General features: G+C 50.3%; 1 protein-coding gene across 2 annotated transcripts in view; it reads right to left on the bottom strand.

Annotated features, from left to right (window-relative positions):
• Window positions 1–22,416, bottom strand: part of MFHAS1 (multifunctional ROCO family signaling regulator 1) — a 65,655-nt gene that overhangs the window by 5,670 nt on the left and 37,569 nt on the right. The window contains exons 2-3 of one of the 2 annotated variants that reach the window (XR_006783656.1): window positions 7,048–7,174; window positions 1,503–1,612 (exon numbers count right to left, since the gene is read on the bottom strand). Coding sequence is in view for 1 of the 2 variants with exons in the window: in XM_045821336.1 (XP_045677292.1) it covers window positions 7,048–7,174 (127 nt within the window). In the remaining variant the exon portion in view is untranslated. The remainder of the gene's footprint in view (window positions 1–1,502; window positions 1,613–7,047; window positions 7,175–22,416) is intronic. The other variant, XM_045821336.1, reaches the window with a different exon arrangement.

The following is a 22,416-nucleotide window of genomic DNA, read 5'->3' as shown; positions in this document are numbered from 1 at the left end:
CCACCTCCTTTATCGGCTCTCACACACCTGCCCTAATCACCCCAAGCACCCGGTACCAGCAACCAGGGACAGTCCCTGTGCCCCAGAGCCCGCTGAAACTATCCAAACTGGCTGGTCCTAGGCCTGTTCTCCCTGCTTTGTCCCTGCCTTCCCACAGAAACCACAATACAAGCTCTTGGCCACAGTTCCTCCCTCTCTCTCTGCCTCATGACAGGCCCGGTGTTCCCCCTGTAGCCCCCCCCCGCCCCCCCATGGCACATCGGTCCTCCAAGGACACGTGAGTAATAAACTATCTTTCCACAGCAGCCACTTCCCGATCTGCCGGCCGCACTGTCCCTCCGGCGTTCCAGTGATGCGCCGTGCAGTGAAGCAAACGTGAAGGGAAGAGTCTACTGTGTGGACAGCACCGACCCGGCAGCCATGGCGTGGACTTCAGGCCCAGCCGCGCACTCAGGAGCCCGGGCTGTGGGCACGTGGCTCAGTCTGGGGCTCAGTGCTCCCTGCCCTTGGGATGTGTGGGGTTGCCGGGAGGAGCAAATGAGTCGGGGTCCCCTTCCGAGTTTATCCAGGCACAGTAGTCACATGTGACTATTAAACGACAGACATGCTACCACTCATCTCCTCCTCGCTCATGGAGGCTGAGCTGGGAGCTGGTGTTCTCTGCGTGACTGACTGCAGGGGGCCTTATCCGCAGCCCTTCATGGGCTCTACCTGGACCCCTGCACGGTCATGGGGGGGCGCTCACGCCGACACCCTGCCCTGTCTATCACTCACGTGGGCCTTCCTTGGGCAGGCACCTCATTAATAAGCTAAATGCTGCTAGTAAGTCAGAGGGTGGCTTTTACTCAAGTATCTCTATTTGCATTTTGACATTTGGTTCCTTGCTATTACCTTCGTACATCGTCTGCAGTGTGCACCACTAATAATTCTGAGTAGCAATGGCAGTGCCTGAATTTACTGAGCGCTGTTGACTCAGTGTAGGAAATGATGCTACATGCTGTCCCTGCAGGAGTCTCTGTTCTGGCTCAGTGACCCCACGAGGCCTGCACCTGGCAGGTGCCTGCCCCACAGCGGAACAAGTCGGGGAGACCCAAGCTCGGGAAGTTAACTCCAGAGCCCATCAAACTGCCCGGAGAAAATAAATACAAACACTGCTTTTAGAATGCTATTTGCTGTGCTAATCAACTGGAGCTTTTCCTGCTGTTATTATGCTCTTGCATAATATTTGTGTCATTTTTTAGATGACTTCTTTTTTTCCCCACAGTGAGCTGATTACTGATTTATGCAATGTTATAGTAAATTAGGCAAAAGAATCAAGCAGTTCCCTCATCCCTAATTCCCAAATGCATCTTGATCCTGGATAAGTAAAAGATCTGTCACCTGTCCTGCCCTATAGGATCTGTTCATCCCAAACCCTATCCCGCCCCCTTTCCCTAAACTCTCCAAGTCCAGAGGGAGCCCTTGTCTATTTAAGAAACCCTCTCTGCTTCCCAGAGACTTACCCTTAAAAACTGGTGCTCCTAAAGTCACAGATCGGGCACAGTAAAAATGATGGCATAGGGAAAGTAGCACTATCTTTTCCACTTAATTTTCCAAGAAAGTATGGAGATACCTAAGCAGAGAGGGAACAAAGTCCAGCATCAGTGCGGCTGATGGGGGACTGAACGGTCAGAGAAACCCTCCTCCTGCTCACCTGTGAGAGCCACAAAGGACAAGCCAGTCAACGCAAGTCGACACGCTGCACGCCCACGGGGCACCCTTCTCCGCCCCCCACGTTCCCAGCATCCTGTGGCCAGCGACAAAGCCCCCGCTGTGATACAGCCACATTGCCCCCTCACTCCGCTGTTTTAAAATTTTCTTTTATCATGTTCGTATGAATCTGAGTGCGGTTAAACATACTTTGCCTGTTTATCTGGCGAGATAAAGGCCACCAACTCTTCACCCTACTTTTTATAAAAGGCTATTTCAATAATATCCCTATGTCACAACAATATAACTGCCGACATCCCTATGCAAAGTGACCGCTACATATCTGAGAATACGTAGAGCAGGCAGAACTGGGGGGGACTTGGGGGGCCTGGCCTGAGGGGGAACGCCACCACGTGCACACAAGAACCCCCGGTGAAAGGGCAGTTTTGGAACGTGGAGGTCTCAGCCTTGCCGTTTGTTATCAGCAGCACTTTGTGGGAAAGGAGAAAGCTTAGCCCAGCAACGTTCAACCCAGCCCCCCTTTTTCTTCTAATTCTGCAATGCACGACCTGCCAAAATCAGAATGAAGTCCCTCTTTCAGCCCCACTGCTCCGCATCAGATGGAGCCCAGACAGACATGCACCAACAGCACAAGAGAAATGGCAACTGTCAGCAAACGAAAGGGACATATTCCCATCTCCTGAGCGTTCGACAATTGGGCCACCGAGAAGTCATATGGAAGGACATGGGCTGTACCACCCCCAGGTAAAGTGTTTTCATATGCTCACCTATTGTGTTCTGTCTTCTAAATGAAAATCAGCAGATACCTTGGTATCTAGCAGATTTTTCAGAATACATACTTCAGTTGGTAGGAGGTTGGTGTGTTCTAAACCTCTTTGGAAGTGAGAGAGAGAAACATTCTACAGGGCACTAACAACGAGATGCGTAAGCTGCCCTTTGCCCACAGCTCACACCTTCCCTTCTGAGTTGGAGTTTTAAGTGGCTCGACCTGCAGGGCCAGAGGATGGAGACATGAACTCACACATAAACATTTTTAAATAACACTTGAAAACCATCCTCCTACTTTCTCCTTGCTTTTCCCACAGAAAGGGTAGGTTTCCCCCTTATGACTCCTAATGTCCCAGGCTCAGCATCCCTTCCTGTGAAGGCTGGGGACCGGCGAGGCCGCCATTCAGGAGTCCCGAGGGACCAACTTGGGAGGGGGTGGGCGTGTTCATTCACCGGGTGGGAGAAATCCTTCCGCAATGTACACATGTGTTAAATTGCTGCAGCGTGCACTTTAAATATCTTACAGTGTTGCCTGACAATTATTTACCTGATAAAGTCGAAAAGAAAGAGATCAGTGGTTGCTCAGGGCTAAGGGAGGGGGGATAAACACAGGAGCACAGAGGACTTTTAGGGCAATGAAAATCCTGTGGACGACACTGTAATGTGCGTGACGTGAGTCATTACATGTGTATCCAACCTCGCGGAATGGGCGCCACTGAGAGGGAACGCCAATGTGAACCCTGGACTCCGGTGTGATGTGTCAGTGCAGGTTCATCAGCTGCGACAAAGGTCCCACTCTGGTGGGGGCGTTGATGGCGGGGGAGGCTGTGCATGTGTAGAAGCAAAGGGCATACGGGACCTCCCTGGACCTTCGGCTCGAGTTTGCTGTGAACCTAAACTACTCTAAAAACAACGTCCATGTTTGAAATTGCTCTCCCCCCGAGCACTTCTAATTCCCCTCTATCGTCCAGGAAAGAGGGGGCTGCCAGTGGAGGGTGCGAGTCACTTCGCTGCCAGCCATTAGACTAAACTGGGCCAGGGTTAACAGTGTTCGTAAGAATTTCTTTAAAACTACAACCCTGTTTAATACCAACACATTCCTGATACCTGTTTAATACCAAAACCATTCCTGAAAGCGATACTGAAAATGCGCATTGACTGCACGGAGGTAGGTGTTGTGTTGGCCACAAGTGACTACAAATGGTGGGTGTTTCTCTTTGCAGTGATGAAAATGTTCTGAAATTAGATTGCGTTGACAATTGCAAATATATTAATAATCATTGAGTGGGCCAGGGTATACCTTACTAGAGCTTTTAAAAATGTATCAAGGTCTGCCTGAGTGGCTCACTGGGTTGGAGCATCATCCCATACACCAAAAGGTTGCAGGTTTGAGCCCCGGTCCAGGTGCATACAATCCCAGTCCAGGCATGCACAGGAGACAACCGATCAATGCCTCTCTTCCTTCTTCTCCCCCTCCCCCCTAACACCCCCCCACACACACACACAAATCAATAAGCATATCCTTGGGTAAGGATTTTTTTAAAAAATGTATTGGAATCTATATCCTTAAGGAAGTCAACATTTTTAGAGCAACCCAGCAAATCTGCCGCTAGATGAATTTTCATCTCATCTCCAATGCAAATGTCCTCGAGAATCAGCCCAGGACAGCCAAAGTACGGAAATTACTTACGTCTCTATCTGATAACCCGCCGAGGGGACGAGAAGCCCCTTGGCACCGAGGTTTCCCCCTGGAGGAGAAGGTGCGGGAGGAGAGGCACTTCCCTCCATCCAGGACAGGCAGCCCCTCCCCAGGGGAACATCCATACGGACCTCAACCACCAACCGCTGAGACAAGTTACGAGAGTAAACGACATTCTCTAAAAAGTCACTGCCTACTTCTTACTCTCTGTCACTCCTGATTGGGGAGTAAGACACCTAGAACACTTTTAAAATGAGCAATGGAGATGTTTAAAATCCATAAGGAATATCCAATCGAATAACAGCACCGTTATTGTGTGCGTGGTCACAGGCAGGCACCTGAATGGCAAGCCTCTAGCTTGGCCTCCAGGGGAGAGCAGAAAACTGGTCAAAGAAGAGCTTGTTTTAGAATGTTGTTTTAGAAACCACCCTAAGACCCAGATCGATGACCTGAGAGCAGGGTGACTACTCTATGGCCTGCGACAGTTCTGGTTGATGCCTACCGTCCTGGCATCATAATTACGGCTGGCCTGTCCCTCTCAGGCCTCCCCTGATTCGAACAACAAATTACATGTTCAGCCCTCAAGGTGAACTGCAGGTGGGACGGGTTGTGCTGACCCCGGCAGCGTGGATCGGCTCAGCTCGGCGCTGCCAATCGGTTGTTGGCCAGAGACGCTCTGCAAGGTCCACCAGCCACGGAGCCCGCGCTTAGGGCCCCCCACCTGCACATCATGGGATGACATTAGTCAACGATCACTCTACAGTGACCTGCTCAAGTTAACTTGGCTGGAGTCGCAAGCCAGGGAAACAGCCCCGGTCTCCCAGTCTCTCGTGCCTGCTGGGACCCCGAGTCTAACCCTCAGGCCCAGACGTGTGGAGGTACGACCACCTCCCATAGCAGCTTTCCTCATCAGTCTCCTAAGTCCCCTGCTCCCAATACACTGCCATCTACTTGTAAGTTCGACCTCCCCCGGGGCCTGGCCTGTAGCTGTTTGTTTCCGCAGATGTGCCTTCACTGAGAAATTGAGACCTCACTACAACCTGCCATTCATGGTATGACTTTTTTTTTAATCCATTTCAAAATAAAACCATTCACACAGGTCGGTGGAAAGCAGTTCAGTCCTAAAGGCGCTCCCTCCAGCATCCAGATGTCTGAGGCCAGGTGGCTCTGGTCACTTGGGACTTTAAAGACTTGTTCGTTTAGGCAGAATAACCTGTGTGTGAGAGAGAGGGGCCGACAGCATGCTTTCAGGCTGGTGTAGGGTGTGGGTGTCTTTCTGCGGCAGTACAACAAGGAGCCCGTGGGAACACACCGATAGTGCTATGGCGCAAGGCCGCGTCACTGCGATTTCTGTGCAAGCAGAGATGGTACGTTCTAACTCTGTCTTGCCTAGTACATGCCAAGTGTCTACGGCAAAATAGGTTAATGTCTCTCCTGGCTCAGGAAAGTCTACACCAAGTGCAAAGTGTATTGCACAACTGTTTCTCTCCATGCCACATGCTGCTGTTTCTGTAATGGCTCCTCGTTTGCACCCTGATGTATCTGGAAGAAAGAGACCAATTCAAAGAACAGCACGGTTTCTGCCGTTTGATGTATTCAGGACAGGGAGTTTTCTGGTTAACATGAAGTTACTGCGTAATCCTGCTTAATGTTTAAGAAGCACTTCAACATTTGACCATGTCTTTGGGTCGTGTTAGTGAGGAATTATCTATACTCGCGTTAGCGAAAATGGTATTCTGGACGTAATCGCATGAGATAAGAGTTCGCTTTGGGTGTTCAGTGATATTTCCCAGAAAAGAGAGATTAGGGGTGTTTTGTCTAATGAGTGACCCAGTTTGGAGAAAAAGGACAGCAGTCTGCCCTGGCAGCTGCTGAGGCAGGCCTCCCCCACCCCCCACCCCCCACCCCGCTCTGCAGGGAGCAGGCAGAGGGCAGGGGAGCAGGCACTGCAGGGACAGGACGGAGGCTTGGACCCCATCACAGAGCTCTCTGGAATGCAGCTGCGAGCAAGCCTCTCCAGGTGAGACGGCAGGTCAGCGTCCTCAAGTGCAAACTTCCCAGCCTCCCTGTAAACACTCACATGTGAAAAAAGTGTTCTGTGTAGGAAGACACACGCAAGTGTCCTGCATGGACACTTGGCTGAGAAGACAGCGCCCAGATGCAAGATCTGCTCCAAGCAGACCTGTGGCTGCGATTTGTCAAGATGAGTGGTAAGATACTTATCTTGGTTTAAATGTGGTTTTAGTTTGGTTCTTAATAGTACCAAAAAGAAAAACCAGGAAGAATTTTATCTATAACACTAAGCTAGTGAGGAGTCCCAAAGTGCATTCACACACAAACGTCCTCCGTCATTTGGGGGAAGATGACAGCAAACCGTACAGCCTCTGATTATCAAGGACCGATACAGACTCAAAGACCCAGGGGAAAAATAATCTACCACAGATTTTTCCGTGAGCTTGTTTTATTTACTGGGCCCTCACTGTTCCTTGAAGGGGGGCCCACTCACTTCTGCAATGCCCAAATTAAGACTATCCGTCAAAAAAATGCTCTTTTTTTTGTGGTTGTGTATATCTGCCAATATACTAAATGATATATGGTATATAAATGATATCTCAATAAGGCTGTTAAAAGTGCTCTGGCTTTTTTTCAGCAAAAGTTAAAAAAAATCACAAATAAGAAAAAAATAAAAGCTCCTTGTTTGCTACACAAGCCATGGCGGTGATTTCATCCAGACAGCTAGGTCTGTCTGGGGTGGGGGTGGGCTGCTTTTCAAGGTCTGCTGAGATACACTTTCACTTGGCTTTCTGTTCTCACAGCTACTGAGGCAGGACCGGGAGTTCAGGACAGCGGCCCCCACGGCGGGAACTCACTTGGAACAGGGGCTGATCACAGTCGGTGTAGGTGGGTAAACCAAGGCAACATTCACTCGCTCACTGCCATTCTTGGGGCAAATGATCTCTGCCACGCCCTCCGGTCTGGGCTGACTCAGCAGCTCCCCTGCAGGAAGAGAGAGAAAAAGTGCATTAGTGACATTGGCCTTCACAATGGGACGGGGAGACAGAGGGACGCAGAGCTGGGGTTGAAGGAAGTGAGGGGAAGGGAGGGCAGGTGGTGAGGAAGCATGGGGTCCACAGACAACGGGCCCCCGAAACAAAGGTGCAACCAACCGGAACAGCAGCCTTGGCTCGGCTCCCACGCGCACTGCCAACACACTCGTCGGCATCGTCACGGGGAGCATCCTGGGGGTCACGGCAGGGAGGCCCCCGTTCTGGACAAAGACAACACCTGCCAATATTCCCACCTTGCTTTTCACAGACTGACTGGACACCTTTGTCTATGTGTCATTGGGCAGGCAGAGCCAGGGCCCCCAGAGTCCCGAGGAACACGGGTGTTCCTGACGAGGACGGGGCAGGCGGGATACGGGCCTTTCAACAGAGCCCCAGGGAAGGACCTGGAGATGCAGCCACAAGGTGTTACCCAGGCAAACACCCAGCTTCACTCCGGCAAGAGGATTTCCTGGGGAGGGGGTCTGTGTGCACATTTGAAAAGACCAAACAATCCAATCTCATTGTCACGGGGTCTAGTAAAAACAGTTAACTAGCACAATGGGTTAACTATCACCATGCTACAAGGAAATCTGTGTACTCTGCATGACCTGGATGGAATTTCTCTCCAACTAGATCATTAAATCCCCGAGTCAGCAGCAATGACTTCTGTTCCTTTGTGTCCGCCCCCTTGCCCAGCGGCCCTTCCTCTTGGCCACGGCCGACACGGTGCTCTCGCTCCGGCAGAGATCAGCAGCTTCTGGCCGATGACGGTGCCCGTTATTGCGTAAATTTGCCTCCCTAAGCACAGGAAGTGAGTAAACAAACCAAGGACACAAAATGCATGATGGGAGAGAGGCGCTACTGAAATCAAAGCCAACTCTGTGGTAGCCATCGCTTGCTCCGCCGATTAAAAATTCTAGGGGCCCCAAAGTTCGTGATGTGATGACACAAAAATCCTTTGCCTCAAAAATCCCGTGTCTCTGAACGTCTCCCCTTCAGCAGAACCCACGCTAATGGACGTTCTCTCACGCCAGCACTGAACCGAGAGCTTGAAATGTACACCTGTTCCCATCCTGACAGTGTCCCTGTGGGGTTCACCCCCATTTTACAGACATGAAGCTATGGCTCAGGCAGGCTCTGTGGCTGGCGTACCACACGCCCAGAGCCAGCGAGGGGCAGACCTGGTGTGTGACCTTGGGGACCCATCTCACGGGTGCTCACCCTTCGCTACCACCCCCTAATTCCTCCCCCAAGTTGGGGGCTGCTTCTTTATATCAGAACACATCTTTCCCAGAAGAACAATCTAACAACACTATTTTTAAATAACGAACTAAGCATTGACATGGCTTTTATGAAAGACATTTACTTCCCAATTGGAACATTTTTTACACGGCTCTGCACCATAGGAATCAAATGCAATTTGAGTTCCTTGACCAAACTATGGCAAACACCAAAACTTACTGCAAAATTTAATTTACCATGACTAGCACATATCATAGATAGCTGAACTATACTCTAATACCAGTGAAGAAAAGACCCCAAAATGTAGAAGTGCAAGTTAAAAATGTGAACAGTAGGTGCTACCTCTGTGAAAAAAAGAAGCCGCAGTAACAGCATGTTAGACCGGCACTGAAACCTGGAAGTCCCCCAGTCCAAACAGCACTTGACGAGTCGGAAGCTCTCTGGGCTACACAGACTTGCTCCGAGGCCCAGAGAGAGCGGTGCATCTTCACACCGGCCAAGCCGCCATGAGCCATGGAGCTGGACCCGCCACGGGAAGGTGCTCTGGGCGCCCCAGGCCTCGTAACAGCCCTGGTCCTGGACTGCCCTCCCCTGAGGCCTCACCTGATATTTTCAATGTGCACGTTCTGTCCCACGAGTGCCCACAAGGCCTGAACATAGCCCGGCTGGACCTCTCTGGTTTCTCCCGAACTTTGCGCTCTGCCCGTGGGCCCAGGGTACAAATACAGATGTTGAGCCTGACCCCAAGCACCTCCCTGGCACCAGCCTGGCTCGGCAGGCTCCCTTGCTGGGCATGTTGTGGGTGCTGGGGAGCAGGCCAGATGCCAGAGCATTTAAAATAAGTTACAGTGGACTATTAAGCATTGGTTATTCATTTTTACTGCACCAGCAGCCTTACTGTCCCTGCCCCCACCACCCAGACCCCCAGCCAGTATCACGCAGCAGCACCAGGCAGCCGGTCTGGTCTGGGTCCTGTGCCTCGGAGCGTGGCCAGCCACCGAGATGGAGAACACTCATCGCAGGCACCAGGAAGTTTCATGCACGTGAGAAATGCACTCGACACTGCAGAGAACTGAGCAGCCAGCAGGACAGTTCATGATCTTTGGTACAACTGTGCACGCCAAAAAACTATGGCACGGAGACAGTCATTTGGGGGTTTAAGAAATGTGCCCAACTGCTCGATTAAGAAAATAACAGAAACAGCTTTTTCCTCTCCACACAAAACCTATCTTATCATGAATACAAAGTGTGGTTCATAGCATGTAAAAAAAAAACCCAGAAGCTCATCATCTCAAATTTCTTTAACAAAAATTTGATTAAACTACAGGACAGCCACGCACTGAGAATCCACATAGGGAGCCCTTTCTGTGCGCGAGGGACTGCAGAAGACGGGGGATGCGGGAGTCCACGGCAAGGTCCCAGATGTGGAGGGCCTCAGCTCTGGAAAACCAAATAAGCAAAAAAAAAGAACCCCAGTCCTGCACCATGGACGCCCTCAGGAACATAGAGAGGTAATGAGGACAGGCTGATACTAATGTGCAGGATTGGAAAAGACCTTGAGGAGTGAGGAATACTGACCCAGAAGACCCAGTCACATTCGGGTCAGAATGGAAAATAATACGAGTGCTTTTCACTGGGACCGTGGTGTCGTACAGATCAACCTGAAAAACGCCGATTAACCTCAGAAGAAAAAAATAATCACAATATCAGCTAATACTTATTGAACATTTATTTATTATATATTTTTACCATTTACCGTAAATGCATTATCTGAGTCCTGCTCACAACCCTCTGGAGCAAGTGTAACTCTCATCCTCATCATAAAGAGGAGAAAAGTGAGGCTCCGAGGGGTCATGTACTCATCGGCGACAGTCACAAGGAGGGAGTGGCAGTGCCAGAATCCGAACCCAGGACTGTGTGACTCCACTCTTACCCTCCAATGAGGACTGTCCTGTCTGTAGCTGGGATGTCGTATGCTACATTAGATGACACATGCAAATCTCAACATCGTATCCGGCATCTAGTAAATTCCTGACACTATTATTGCAGTGATCAGATTTTATAAGAGCTTACTGTTCCAAATATATAAAGAATTCCCATGAATATGTGATTGGTGCCCAGATTCTTAATGGCAAAGCGATACACAACAATTAGGCCGTAAATTAAGTGCAAAACACCGCCTCACCAGAAATTTGAAAACTTCACAAGAAAAAAATTTAGAATTATTTACATGTGTCAGCACAACCAAATAAAAAAGATCAATGCCTAAGTTACATTTACCAAAAAAAGAGAGAGAGAGAAAGGAAGGCGTATACAGTAACCTGGTACATTTCCATTTTCAGGAACTTGCTTCAAGAAGCAGGCCGGGCTTTCTGACAATAATTATCCGACAACTCATAGCAACACTGTTTATAAAACAGTGAAAACTTGGTAACCCTCCCACATGTAACAATGGGGAAATGATTAAAGCATGACACATTAATCAGATGGAATTCTCTGTCATCATTAAAAATTACAAGGCTGACATTTCGCTGTGGAAATGTAAACTTGAAAGTACATCCTAATTAGAAACATAAACTGACAGAGCAACACAAATGAATTTCGAGTGAAATGGGTCATTCCAGATGAAGAGGTCCTGAGACCGTTTGTTCACTTTTATGTTTGAGTGAATAACAAAAAAAGGCTGAAGCGTGCCAGTTTTAGCTGCTGGGGCCCCCTCCGCTGCTGGAGGCTTCCTGTGCATGCGCAGCTACGACGCGATCGGCCTTCCTGGCGGTGCGGGAATGTGGCCTGAGGAGCAGACCACAGTCTGCAGTGACTGAAGCTGTGTTAGGTCCCTGAACGGTTTCCTCGTGCCCGTTAAACCTATGGAAAGCTATTCTTAATTACGCTTGCTCAAGATTTCCAGCAGGAAGATGCTAGCAAACTCATCAAACTGCCCAGCTCCAACCTGTGAAAGAACACCAAGTTTTACCATGATTTTAAAAAAAAGCAACCAAGAATAAGTGAAACAAGCTCCACTTTCTCTGCTTATCATCAGAACTCTCAAATGTTAGACACATGCGAAAGTACTAAAGATTTATCACACTGATGACCCAAACCACAATACTAAAAGCCCCAAAACTTTCTTTCCAGTGCAAAAAAAACCCCCACTTCCTACTCCAGGATAATGATCTAGGTTATGACCAGCCCTCCAAACAGCAACTGTAGTCTTGAAATTGAAATAGGTATGTAGGTTCTATTAAATAAGATAGTCTCTAGGCGTTTTAAGGCCTCTTCCAGCTCTCATATTCTACAGCTCACACCCCTCCAGCCCGGAGTGCACTGCTGTCTGTTTATTGAGTGTGAATCTGAAGTGGCTCAGGGGAGACACCGACAGCACGTGGTGTCCCAGGCCTCCTGGGGATGAGGAGGCCGCATCCTGTGGACCAGGGGCAGGAAGGCCCCCCCCTTTGCAAGCCCAGCAGGTGTTCTGAGACAGCAAGGACAGGAGAACTCCTTGGTCACCTTTATACAGAACAGGAAATCCAGGTCGAGATAAAAGGACACTTTGTCTTCAGACAAAATAAAGTCCAGAAAGTACATATACACATGGGAGAAGTAAACACTGAACATCTAAAAATGTGCCACTGGGCCCACTTACGAGCACGCACAAAGGAAGCAGAAATGACGCAATGACGTGAGACCTGTTGTAAGGAGACCTCTGGCTGCTGTGCAGAGAGGCAAGCCGAGGGCAGGGACACCGTCGGGGGGCTCACGCAGGAGGGCAGGCAGGAGAGGGCGGAGACCTGGCCTGGAGAGATGGCAGGGAGATGGAGAGACCTGTGTGTTTTGTGGACAGTCGAAAGGACTTGCCAATGAAGTGGATGTGGGGGTCAGAGGCAGAGAAGGTCAAGGATGATTCCACATCTTTGGTTTGAGAAACTGGCAGATGGCGGCACTATTTGCAAGACTGAAAGGAAGGGTGGTTTGTGGGAGACGTGGAGACTGACTATTAGACAGAGGTGGGAATAGGTAATTACATGTGCTATTCTGACTTTCCAGGAGAAGGTTAAAGCTGGAGGCAGAGATTTGGGAGGGATCGGCCAATTAGGTGATAGTTAAAGGCATAGGAGTAGATGGCATTGCCTAGAAAAGTGAGTAGATGAAGAAGAGAAAGGACCCGCAGACAAAGCCCTGGGGGTCGGGGTGGGGGTCTGAAAATTTAGAGGCCCGAAGAGGGAACTGCCAGGGGGCAGAAGGGAAACAAGAATGTGGCTTCACAAAAGGGGGAAAAAAAGTAACCGGCTGTACCAAGTTCTGCTCAGCGGACAAGCAAAATAGCAGCAGACAAGGGAGCCCCGGCGGGAGGTCCCCGGGGGCTGTGGTAGCAGCAGCCTCAGCAGGAAGGTGGGGGTGAGGGTGCAACTGGCTGAAGAGTCTCCGCCTCAGTGAGGAGTGGGATGTGGATGGAGACCTTGACCAAAGATGCCGTGTCTTGCGTCGAGACGTTGTGACTTACGCCGTACTTGTCACTGGTGCTCCGTGAGCTTGGTGTACCACCACTGAAAACAAGTTAGGAAAGTGGACTCGTTCCTCGGGGTTTCCCCAAGGCTCCGTGTCTGAGCTACCAGAAAAAATGGGCGGGCAGATGGAGGCGCGAGTGGATGAGCGAAGGGGAGGACCCATGAAAGATCCCGAGGCTTGGGAGACGAAGACGACGAAGGACCCTGGCGGGCAGGCGATGACTGGACCGCTGTTTCGAAAAGATAGCCAGACCGTCCACTCCTTTGCTGTGATGCGCTTTATGAGAAGAGAGCCAGCTGCGTGGTAGGCGACTCCATCTTTAAAAATAGTGACAGTGAATAACAACTGCTACTTAAAATAGGTTTTTATCAAAAATGTAAAAGCAAACTGACGCATTTAATCACACTAATCAACCAGACGCACTTGCTGGTCCTTGGGAAACAGCAGGACGCAGTGGACTCTAGGGGCCGTCAGCCTTAGTTCCACTCCTGACAAGGTTTACTGGCCACACAGGTCAGTCAGGGTCTCGCCAGGAGACAGAAGGCACAGAGTGGGGCCTCGTAGAAACAGTTAGAGACTTTTTCACAGGAATTTACTATCAAGAGGAAAGGGTACTCTAAAGAACACCCTCAGGCAGAGGGGGTCTGTCTAAGGAAGAAAACCTTGGATGTGGGGGAGCCCTCCCCAGACCCGGTTGGACAGGGCGTGGCACAGCCCCCTAGATGGCGGGGAGGTCGGCTGGGTTGCCCCAGGCCGGACTAGTCCACAGCCAGCTGACAGAAGCTAGCAGGGACCTGTCCTCTGGGGGCCAACAACGTTCCCAGGAAAGCTGGGTGGGGTACCCGCAGATCCGACAGGAATCTTCCAGCTGGGCCACTGGGAAGTCAGATGGCGTGTCCACAGATGTTGTCCAGAACTCGGTCACATACACTCTTAGGGAGTTCTGGGATTCAGGGAGTGGTCCCCCAAACTGCAGGGATGCTGCATTCTCTCTGTGAGCACAGTTTGCTGTTGGCTCAGTTAGTTCCTCCTGGAAATGCGTCACACTGATAGGACCTCTTCACTAGCCACATCCTACGGGATGAATTCCAAAGGCAGCTGCAAACACATGCACCATCAGAAACCGTGAGCCTCTTCCAGAACTGCACTTTCAGTCTCCCCACACGGCCCTGCAGTTCTTCAAAAGGTCAAAATCCAGCCGGTTCTAGGCAATGTACCAGTGTCCGGCCATCGGTAGAATTCTCAAGTCCAGTTTTGATTGTGAATGCCGCGACTTCTTTTTTAAAAACACTCAGAAATGCTCTTGTGTGCCATGATCATTGGGGACAATTTGTAAAGTCTTATCAGTAAGACAGTATCATCTATAAGCCAAATAGAAGCAGGCCAATTGGGGTTCTTAAAGGTGCCCTTGAACTAGGGGCGGAACTCAGTATCTGTCTCCTGCGAGTTTGCACGGCCTGGTCATCAGCTACACGAAACAAACTAAACTGGAACACTTCGCTTCAACTTCTTCCCAACATCCTCCAAGGTGGTGGTAGTGGTGACAATTACGGGCAGAAAGAAAGACGAAGATCACACCCTGGACTACCTCTGTGACTTACAATGACCCCCACCTGTGACACCCTCGGACCCTCCTGACGGATAACGCAACTGAAGCCACACGCAGGCCCCATGGGGGCACAGATGACAGCTTAAATTTTTCCTCTGACGGCGTCTGCACTGAAGAAGCTGAACTTTCCCCTGTTCAGCCCAGTTCCTCACAGAGAAGACGGTCCTAAGAGTCACATCGGCTTATCATTACACAAAGCTTTCTTCTCGTTGTTGGTCTGAGGGACAGAAGATGCCCGGGTGCCTCAGGTAGGCCAAGCCAAGCCAAGAAGAGTGGGGTTTGGTCCATGGGGCGCCTCCCTGATCAATAACCACTCAGGTCTCTTCGGGATCACAAGAGTTGCGACCTCAGGCCACAGCACCTCTTCCAAAGCATCTGACTAAAGGTCCGACCCAGGATAAGAAACATACCTGAGTTCAGTCATGTCCTCCTCATAATAAGCTGACATGCCACTTTCCTATGTCTCTTCTTGCCTTTATTTGCACACGTCCAACTTTCTTTCCAATTGCTACCTCGTGCTCGGCTATCTGAAACCCCCTCTCCTGCAGCCCCGCCCCCTCATTCCGACACCTGCAGTGGGACGAAAGCCTCCCCCACGCTGTTCCGCCTAGACCCTCTCCACCTGCGGAAAAAGCCTCAGATCTCTGTATGTTTTGGGTCCCCCAGAGGTTTCCTTCCCCAAATCACAGCACTGGGATGAAGAGAAACTTCGGGAAGATTCCACTCTGAAGTGTGAGGCTCTCGCTGACAACAAAATGAGAATCCCGGGGCCCGGAATAAACACCTGGGGCGGCAGGAGAACCTGGCTCGTGCGGCCTTTATTAGTCTGTAGGAGAAATCACCCCAGGGAAGTCGCAGGACGCTAAGGCGCCTTCCCGGGAAGGGCTTCACTTTGGGTTCTAAAAAAGGGAACAAGAGCAAAATAAAAGATGGCTGGATATCAAAGTTCTCCCTACTTCCTGTTCTCGGCATCTTCATCAGCTTCACATTAGACCAGATAATATACCCACTGCAATAACCCCAAAACAAGAGATCCTGGCTTTAGGTTCTGTGTGAGGTTTTTCTAGAAGGGCTAAAAATGAACCACCCCGTGTCCTAGAAATGTAAAACCATGAGGCGTCACTTGAAGCTTAAATGAGGTGGTTTTATGACAAGAAAGCCTTCGTATCCATGGCAAGTGCACTTTCAAAACTCACTACCCAGGAGATGTGGGAAGGGTTAGCCCTCCAAGGTTAGCCCTCCAAATCCATGCAAGTAAATCAAGAGCGGGTCGCGTGGTGGGAAGGGAAAGCTTCCTTCTGAGGCTGAGTCAGAGACATCTCAGGCCTCCTACAGCACTCTTCCCTCAGTCACGACAAAGGAATGAGGTGAATGAATCATTCACATACATGCAGGGTGGGGCGAAAGTAGGTTGACAGTTGTTCGTACGAAAAACTAGACAGTAACTAATAACACAAGAGCAAACTCTGTGCTTCCCAACTGTCAACCGACTTTGGCCCCACCCTGTGCACACAGCTCACTGGAGGCAAGACCAGGAGTTAGCGGACGGGCTGCTGGCTCAGCCTCCGCTGTGCTGCAGTGGTCCTGCACAGAGACGCGCCCTTCAGAGAATGCGCGGAGGTCCTGTACCACCCTCTCCCCTGACCCTTGAGAGGTCAGACATCGTCTGACCACCGTCCAAGCCGACTCAGGGCAGAGGCACAGGCCGCCCTGCCTCTTCCCGCCATTCATTTGCTCCACCTCGCCTCCCCTCAGATGTGTGTGCCTGCCACTTGGATCCATTTTCATTGCTCAGGGTTTATATAAATACAAATCCACCCAAGAAAGGAAAAATATTTCCCTTTTTCCTGCTCTGGATAAGGTTCCAGCAGACTTGGCCGAGGATTAGACACGCTTCACAGATCAAAGTGTGTTTGGGAGAGGGGGCGGGAGGGAGATCAGAGTCCAGGCCCGGCCTGGCCTTCCCGTTCTCGAAGTGCAAGTCAGGATTGTGAAAAGCCCAGCGGCTGGAATGAAGTGCTTTCAGAAGGCCACTCTTCATTCGGATGGCCTGTCACCTCCTCCTTGCTGGAAGCGGCTCCAGGCTCAGAGACGGTAATGCAGACAGCATAAAAGCATCCAGACTGAAACCATCTCCCTCCCACATTAGTTTTCTTTTCAACTGAAAGTGGGAGGAACTTTTATGACCTCAACTGAAATTCGAAACACAGCCCGAGAGGCCTTATCGAAACCGGCCTGATTCTGAAATACTCAGGGAGCCATTGGACGGCCTCAGAAACGATCAGAAACCGTTCATTTTCTTCTTGTCTCCTAGCAAGGAAGAAGACACGAGTTTCTGCAAAGTCGTTTTCTCTGAGGGAGGGAAGGAGGAGGAAGAGGGGTGAATGTCAGGCTGAACGGGGAGCGGGGGAGCTCAGAAGGGCCACGGAAGTGAGAGTTGGACGGACAGCAGAGCTCTAAGGCTGCAGGGAACCTCACGATGGTTCGGCTTCCCACTCTGCACGTGAGCAGTATCTCCCACATGCACAGCCCAGCAGCACAGGGGACGTGGTCCAGCTGGGGCCTCTCCCAGCAGGAGGTTTTCTTCATCCACTCCCCCACCCAAGCTTCATTCCCAGAAGGTCCAGCCAGGACTGGAGGCCACTTGCAATGAGCAGAAAGCATCTGTGATGACTTGGAAAGCAGTAAATTGCACGGACAATCAAAACTGAGGTCTCCTTAGCCTCTCCAGCCTCTTAAAGGTTGTAATTATGCACAAGAAAGAGTTCTTTGTCCATTGCCATCCACCTGCGAGCCTATACCCAGGCAGACAAAGAGAAGGAAGGGTGCAGCCACGGCAGCATTACAGCCCGTTACCAAGGACGCCATGGCCACATAGGACTGGCTTCGTGGGAGGCAGGAGCAGTGCCGGGGGGGGCCGCTTCTGGGGGCAGCTCAGTACACAGCAAAACCACCACCTCACAAGGCCACTGGCCTCGCCACGGCCTCAGTTTACCTCCAGTCCTGAACTCTGGCCTGAATATTAGACTGAGATCAAAAACATCCATTGAACATCGCCGCCTGGATGTTGAAGTGTCTGGTCCAAGTCAAGCTCTTCTTGCCCACGGGCCCCGTCCCCTAAAGTCAGTCCTTTCCCAGGATCCCAGAGCCCAGCACACAGCAGGCCCTAGACAGACAGTGAATAATGGAGCCGACCACTTCATGTCGAAACAGCCTAAGTGCCCATCGGTAGATGAGTGGATTAAAAAACTGTGGTACATTTACACAGTGGAATACTATGCAGCAGAAAAAAAGAACCATTCCTACCTTTTGCAATAGCATGGGTGGAACTGGAGAGCATTTTGCTAAGTGAAGTAAGCCAGTCAGTGAAAGACAAATACGATGTGACCTCCCTTAGAAGAGGAATCCAGTGAACAAAATAACCTAATGAGCAAACTAGAACCAGAGACATGGATGCATCGAACAGACTGACAGCTGCCAGAGGGGAGGGGCAGAGGGGTAAGAGTGGCAAGAAGGGGACGGGGACAGTCAAAAACATGTATGAATGACCCCTGGACACGGACAACGGTGTGGGGCTGGGCTGTGGTGGGGGGCTGGGGGGAGGAGGGCAAAAGGGAAAAAACTGGGACAACTGTAACAGAAAACAATAATAAAAAAATAATAATAAAAGGAAAAATAACCCACTAAAGAAAACCGGGCCAAGGTCTGAACAGATACTTCACCGAAGAAAGCGTACCGATGGCACATAAGCCCAGGAAGAGACACTCAGCGTCACTGATCATCGGGGAGCGCCAACACACCCGCCGCGAGACCTCGCTCACACCTGCGAGGAGGCCGGGAGCCTGGAAGGGGCTGACGCACCCGGTGCCAGAGAGCGTGTGGAGGGCGCACGCTGCTGGTGGTGCTTCTTAAAAAGCTGACCTATACACCTACTATGTGACACGGCTCTTTACTCCTGGATATTCACCCCAAAGAAAAGAAAGCGTAAATCCATCCCAAGACTTAGACGTGCGTGTTCACAGCAGCTTCATGCGAAGTGGCCAAAAACAAACAGCAACCCGGACGTCCGTTGAGGTGGGCCGGTGACGAGCCGTGGTGCAGGGTGCAGTGAAGTGCTGCTCAGCAACAAGGGGACGGACTGCGGGTGTGTGCAGCACGGTGCATCTGGAGATCACGGTGCTGAGTGAACAGAGCCAGACCGAAAAAGGGTCCCTACTGTACAACTCCATTGTATGAAACTCCAGAAAGTGCAAGGTAACCCGCAGTGACAGAAGGCAGGTCAGTGGCTGCCTGGGGTGGGGGCAGGGGACAGGAAGGGACAAGGGAGAGGAACGAACAGGAGTGAGCGAGAGAAAACTCCTGAGGGAGACGGAATGGTTCATTACCTTGACTGTGGTGACGGTGCTGTGGGTACATGCGGATGTCTAAGCTTACCAAATTGTATCCTCTCCAATTGTGCATCTCCCTGTAGGCCAATACATCTCGACTCTGTCTCAGCTGCAACCAGACAGAGCCCTACAGTTAACCAAGGACCTAAACCATCACTGAGGAACATCAACTGGCGCCTCAGCACGAGCACCCTTCCCAAGCACAGGAGAGACCTGACAGAGCTCAGGGAGGGCGAATACCATTACCATATCCAAGGAGTTTCAGGCTAAAGAATCCAGGAATCTCATAGGTCAATCCACAAAGGCAGAAATGCCACAGGCGCATATACTGTTTGCTGAGGTACTTTTTTCAACTTATGATTATTTCATTTGTGCCTCACTGTGATATATAGAAAAGGAAAAAGTATAGATTCTATTAGATGAAATTCAAGCTGAAGCTCTACTCCATCATGTTGAAAGTTCTAATATTAACAATACTAGATACTACCAGTACCTAATAATAATTGGTAGGTGGTGCTACCTGCTAACAGCTATTGAAGCAGTAGGTCAGAGCAGGTAAAGAAAATTGGTGGCTATAAACTTCCAGGGAGCACCAACAACACAGAAATGTCCCAATGACCACCGCTGAAGGACACCAGGTGAGACCTACCACGTGCAGTAGGGTAAGTCAAGGTCAACACACTTGCACCGGCTCTGATCAGCTAGAGACACACGAGCGTGGCTTCCTCCTCCTCCTCATCCTCTTCCACTTCGGGAAGTCACTCTCCGCCCACTGCCAGGTGGGAAGTGAGCCGTGAGCTGTAGCCCACCCAAGCCCACCCCACCAAACATTCAGGTGGAGACGAGGCTGAGGCTGGGAAGCCACAAGGACGCTGGGCACTTCCGTCTGGAAGCAAAGCAGAACCGAGTGGCCAGCTCACGAGATTGGCTCAAAGGGCACCATCGTCTCTCCGTCTAGCCTGGGAATGACACCACTTTTGGTAAAACAAACAGAAAAATGAAGAACGACCATAATAATCCCTATCATCTATGAAAAAATGTATCCTGGCTTTTACGGGAGGAAGAAATCTCTTTATGTCTTGAGCTGAAAAATGACACCAAATTATATCCAAGCTCTTTCATCGAACCTCATGTGCATCAGGAGTTAGTATTCGTTTAATAAAGCCACTTGAAACCCAAAGTGGAGGCAGTTGCCAACCGACACACTTCTAATTTTTAAAGTAGTGAGTGGCCCGTTCCCCACGCAGAGATGTCTGTCACGCCCAGGCAAGCCCCTGCCACCCTCTGTCCTGTGTCCTCGGTCCCAGCCGCCCACCTCATTGCAGCCATGCCCCGTGTAGTACAGCTATCCACTCCCCGGTATGTTCCCGAGAGAACGTGGGCGCTCTCGCTGCTCCCGGCTTCCTCATCGCTGCGGCCCTGGCCCTGTGGACCGAGCGCACCGAGGAATGAAGTCCTCTGTCGCAGCGTCGTGGGTCGTATGTGCCCCTGTGGTTCGGCCCAGAAGCAGACGAGCCTTCAGAGCATCGCTGCTCCGGGGCGGCCTTTTCCCTCACAGGTAGTCGATGAAAAATAACTTTTGGAACACAGCCCTTTGTAGGTTAAGGACAATCCTTATAATCCAATGGCAAGTTTCCTCTTTATACCCCACAAATGTATGAAAAGGGACTTCTGAGGCACAAGCCATGTCAACGTGATAGGCCAACCATATGCCTAGTTCACTGCCCAGTGAAGCCCCAGGTTTTCCACAGTGCAAGAGCCACAGAGATTTCTAGTTGGGAGAGAGAGAGGAAAGGAGAGAGAGAGAATGAATCAGAAAGAGCATGAGTTCTTTGACAAAGTCAGAAATCTGCTTCTCCTCTCAGCATATCTATCCACTGTGTGACCTAGGGAAGGTTACTTAGCCTCTCTGAGCCTCCTGCTTGTCCCCTGTGAACTGTGGCTAGTGTGTCTACACACACACACACTTCACAGGAGTGCTACAGGAAGTCAGTGACGACATTTGTAGCGGACCTAAACCTAAGCCTGGCACATAGCAGCATCTCACTAAATGTTTATTTCTTCCTCAGAAAGCTTTCATCTGAAACAGAAAAACCAAGGTCCAGAGAGAAGTGCCTATCGGATGTTCCTGACACCTTCCAGAAGTCCCCGTCGCTCCCAGGCAGCGCTTCTCTCGAGAACACTGGTCCTTTCATTCGCTTCGGAAGGAAGTGCGCATTTCACCTCCCCTCTGGGGAGAAACGTGATGATTCCGCTTCAAGATATTTGTCCATGGACGTACCACACACGTCACAGGACACAGGCGTACGCATTTACTGTGGTGCTGTTTCTGAAGCAAAAGACCAAAAAACAACTCAAGTGCTCATCAATAGGAAGCTGGTCAAATAAAACCAGCGTATGCAACTGACTACTACACAACTGATTAAAGAAACAATCAGACAGCTCTGTATGTATCACTATGACCAGTGTGCAGTTTCAGTGAAAAAAAAAAAGATACAAAACAGTATTTCTATCATGTTACCATTTTGGAGGGTTCTCTCTTCTCCATTGTGTAAATATATACAAATATGTATGTGTAAAAACATACAGCATCTCTGCGATGACCCCACAAATCTGGCTAAACTGGCCACAGGGGGGCCAGTGGATGGCCATGGGTGGAGAGAAGACTTCCTTTTCCCCACGGAGGCTTTTGTGCACCCTGAATTCTGCACCGTGAACACAGACTACCCCTTACACAGAAAACAAAATAATCTACTCCAGTGTGAATTGCAATCTTTTCCCTGTTTTTCCTCCCTAAAATGGCTCTCTTGGGTTTTTTTTAAGTCTTACATTAAATTTATTTATTTTTAATTATAAGAGTCAGCCTGTGCTCATTTGAATAAGTAGATTAAAATAAGATGGGTAAAGCAGAGGCACCATTGCTTCCCCATGCTCCCCTGGGCAAAGATGCAGGGAGGAGCCGGTGGGCGGCCCCCACCACCTTCCTCCTGCTCAGACACACGGAGGAAGCTCTCACCCCAGTCAGGCTTTCCTTGCTCTCTCTGCCACTAGGCTGACTCGTGCTTCTGCCTTGGGCATAAGTGCCACATTCCTTCCTTTCGTCAGATAGTAAGTTATCTCATAGCCCTCTTAGAGTGAGAACTACCTTCTTCCCTATTCCTTCACTCCTCAAATCTCAGCCCCTTCCTCCTCCCTGTGCCTCCTCTGCATGCACTCACGCATGCACACACACACACACACACACGAACAATTTTATATAAATGGACTCATGCCACATGTTAATTTTTTAATAGAGTCCTTTCATCTGTTTGGCTTTTACTACCAACACTCCCGTTTCTAAACAACCTCGTGTCCCCTGGGAGGGTGAGTCTCGTGCCCACACCCCACCTGACCTGTCGCTGGTCCCCTGCTGGGCCTGCTTCCTCCCCTGAGGGTGGCTGAGGGCCA

This window comes from Phyllostomus hastatus, unplaced genomic scaffold (assembly GCF_019186645.2).
Source record: "Phyllostomus hastatus isolate PE091 unplaced genomic scaffold, TTU_PhHast_1.1 phas_scaffold_46, whole genome shotgun sequence".
NCBI lineage: Eukaryota > Metazoa > Chordata > Mammalia > Chiroptera > Phyllostomidae > Phyllostomus > Phyllostomus hastatus.
This window is presented reverse-complemented; position numbering and strand designations above follow the sequence as displayed.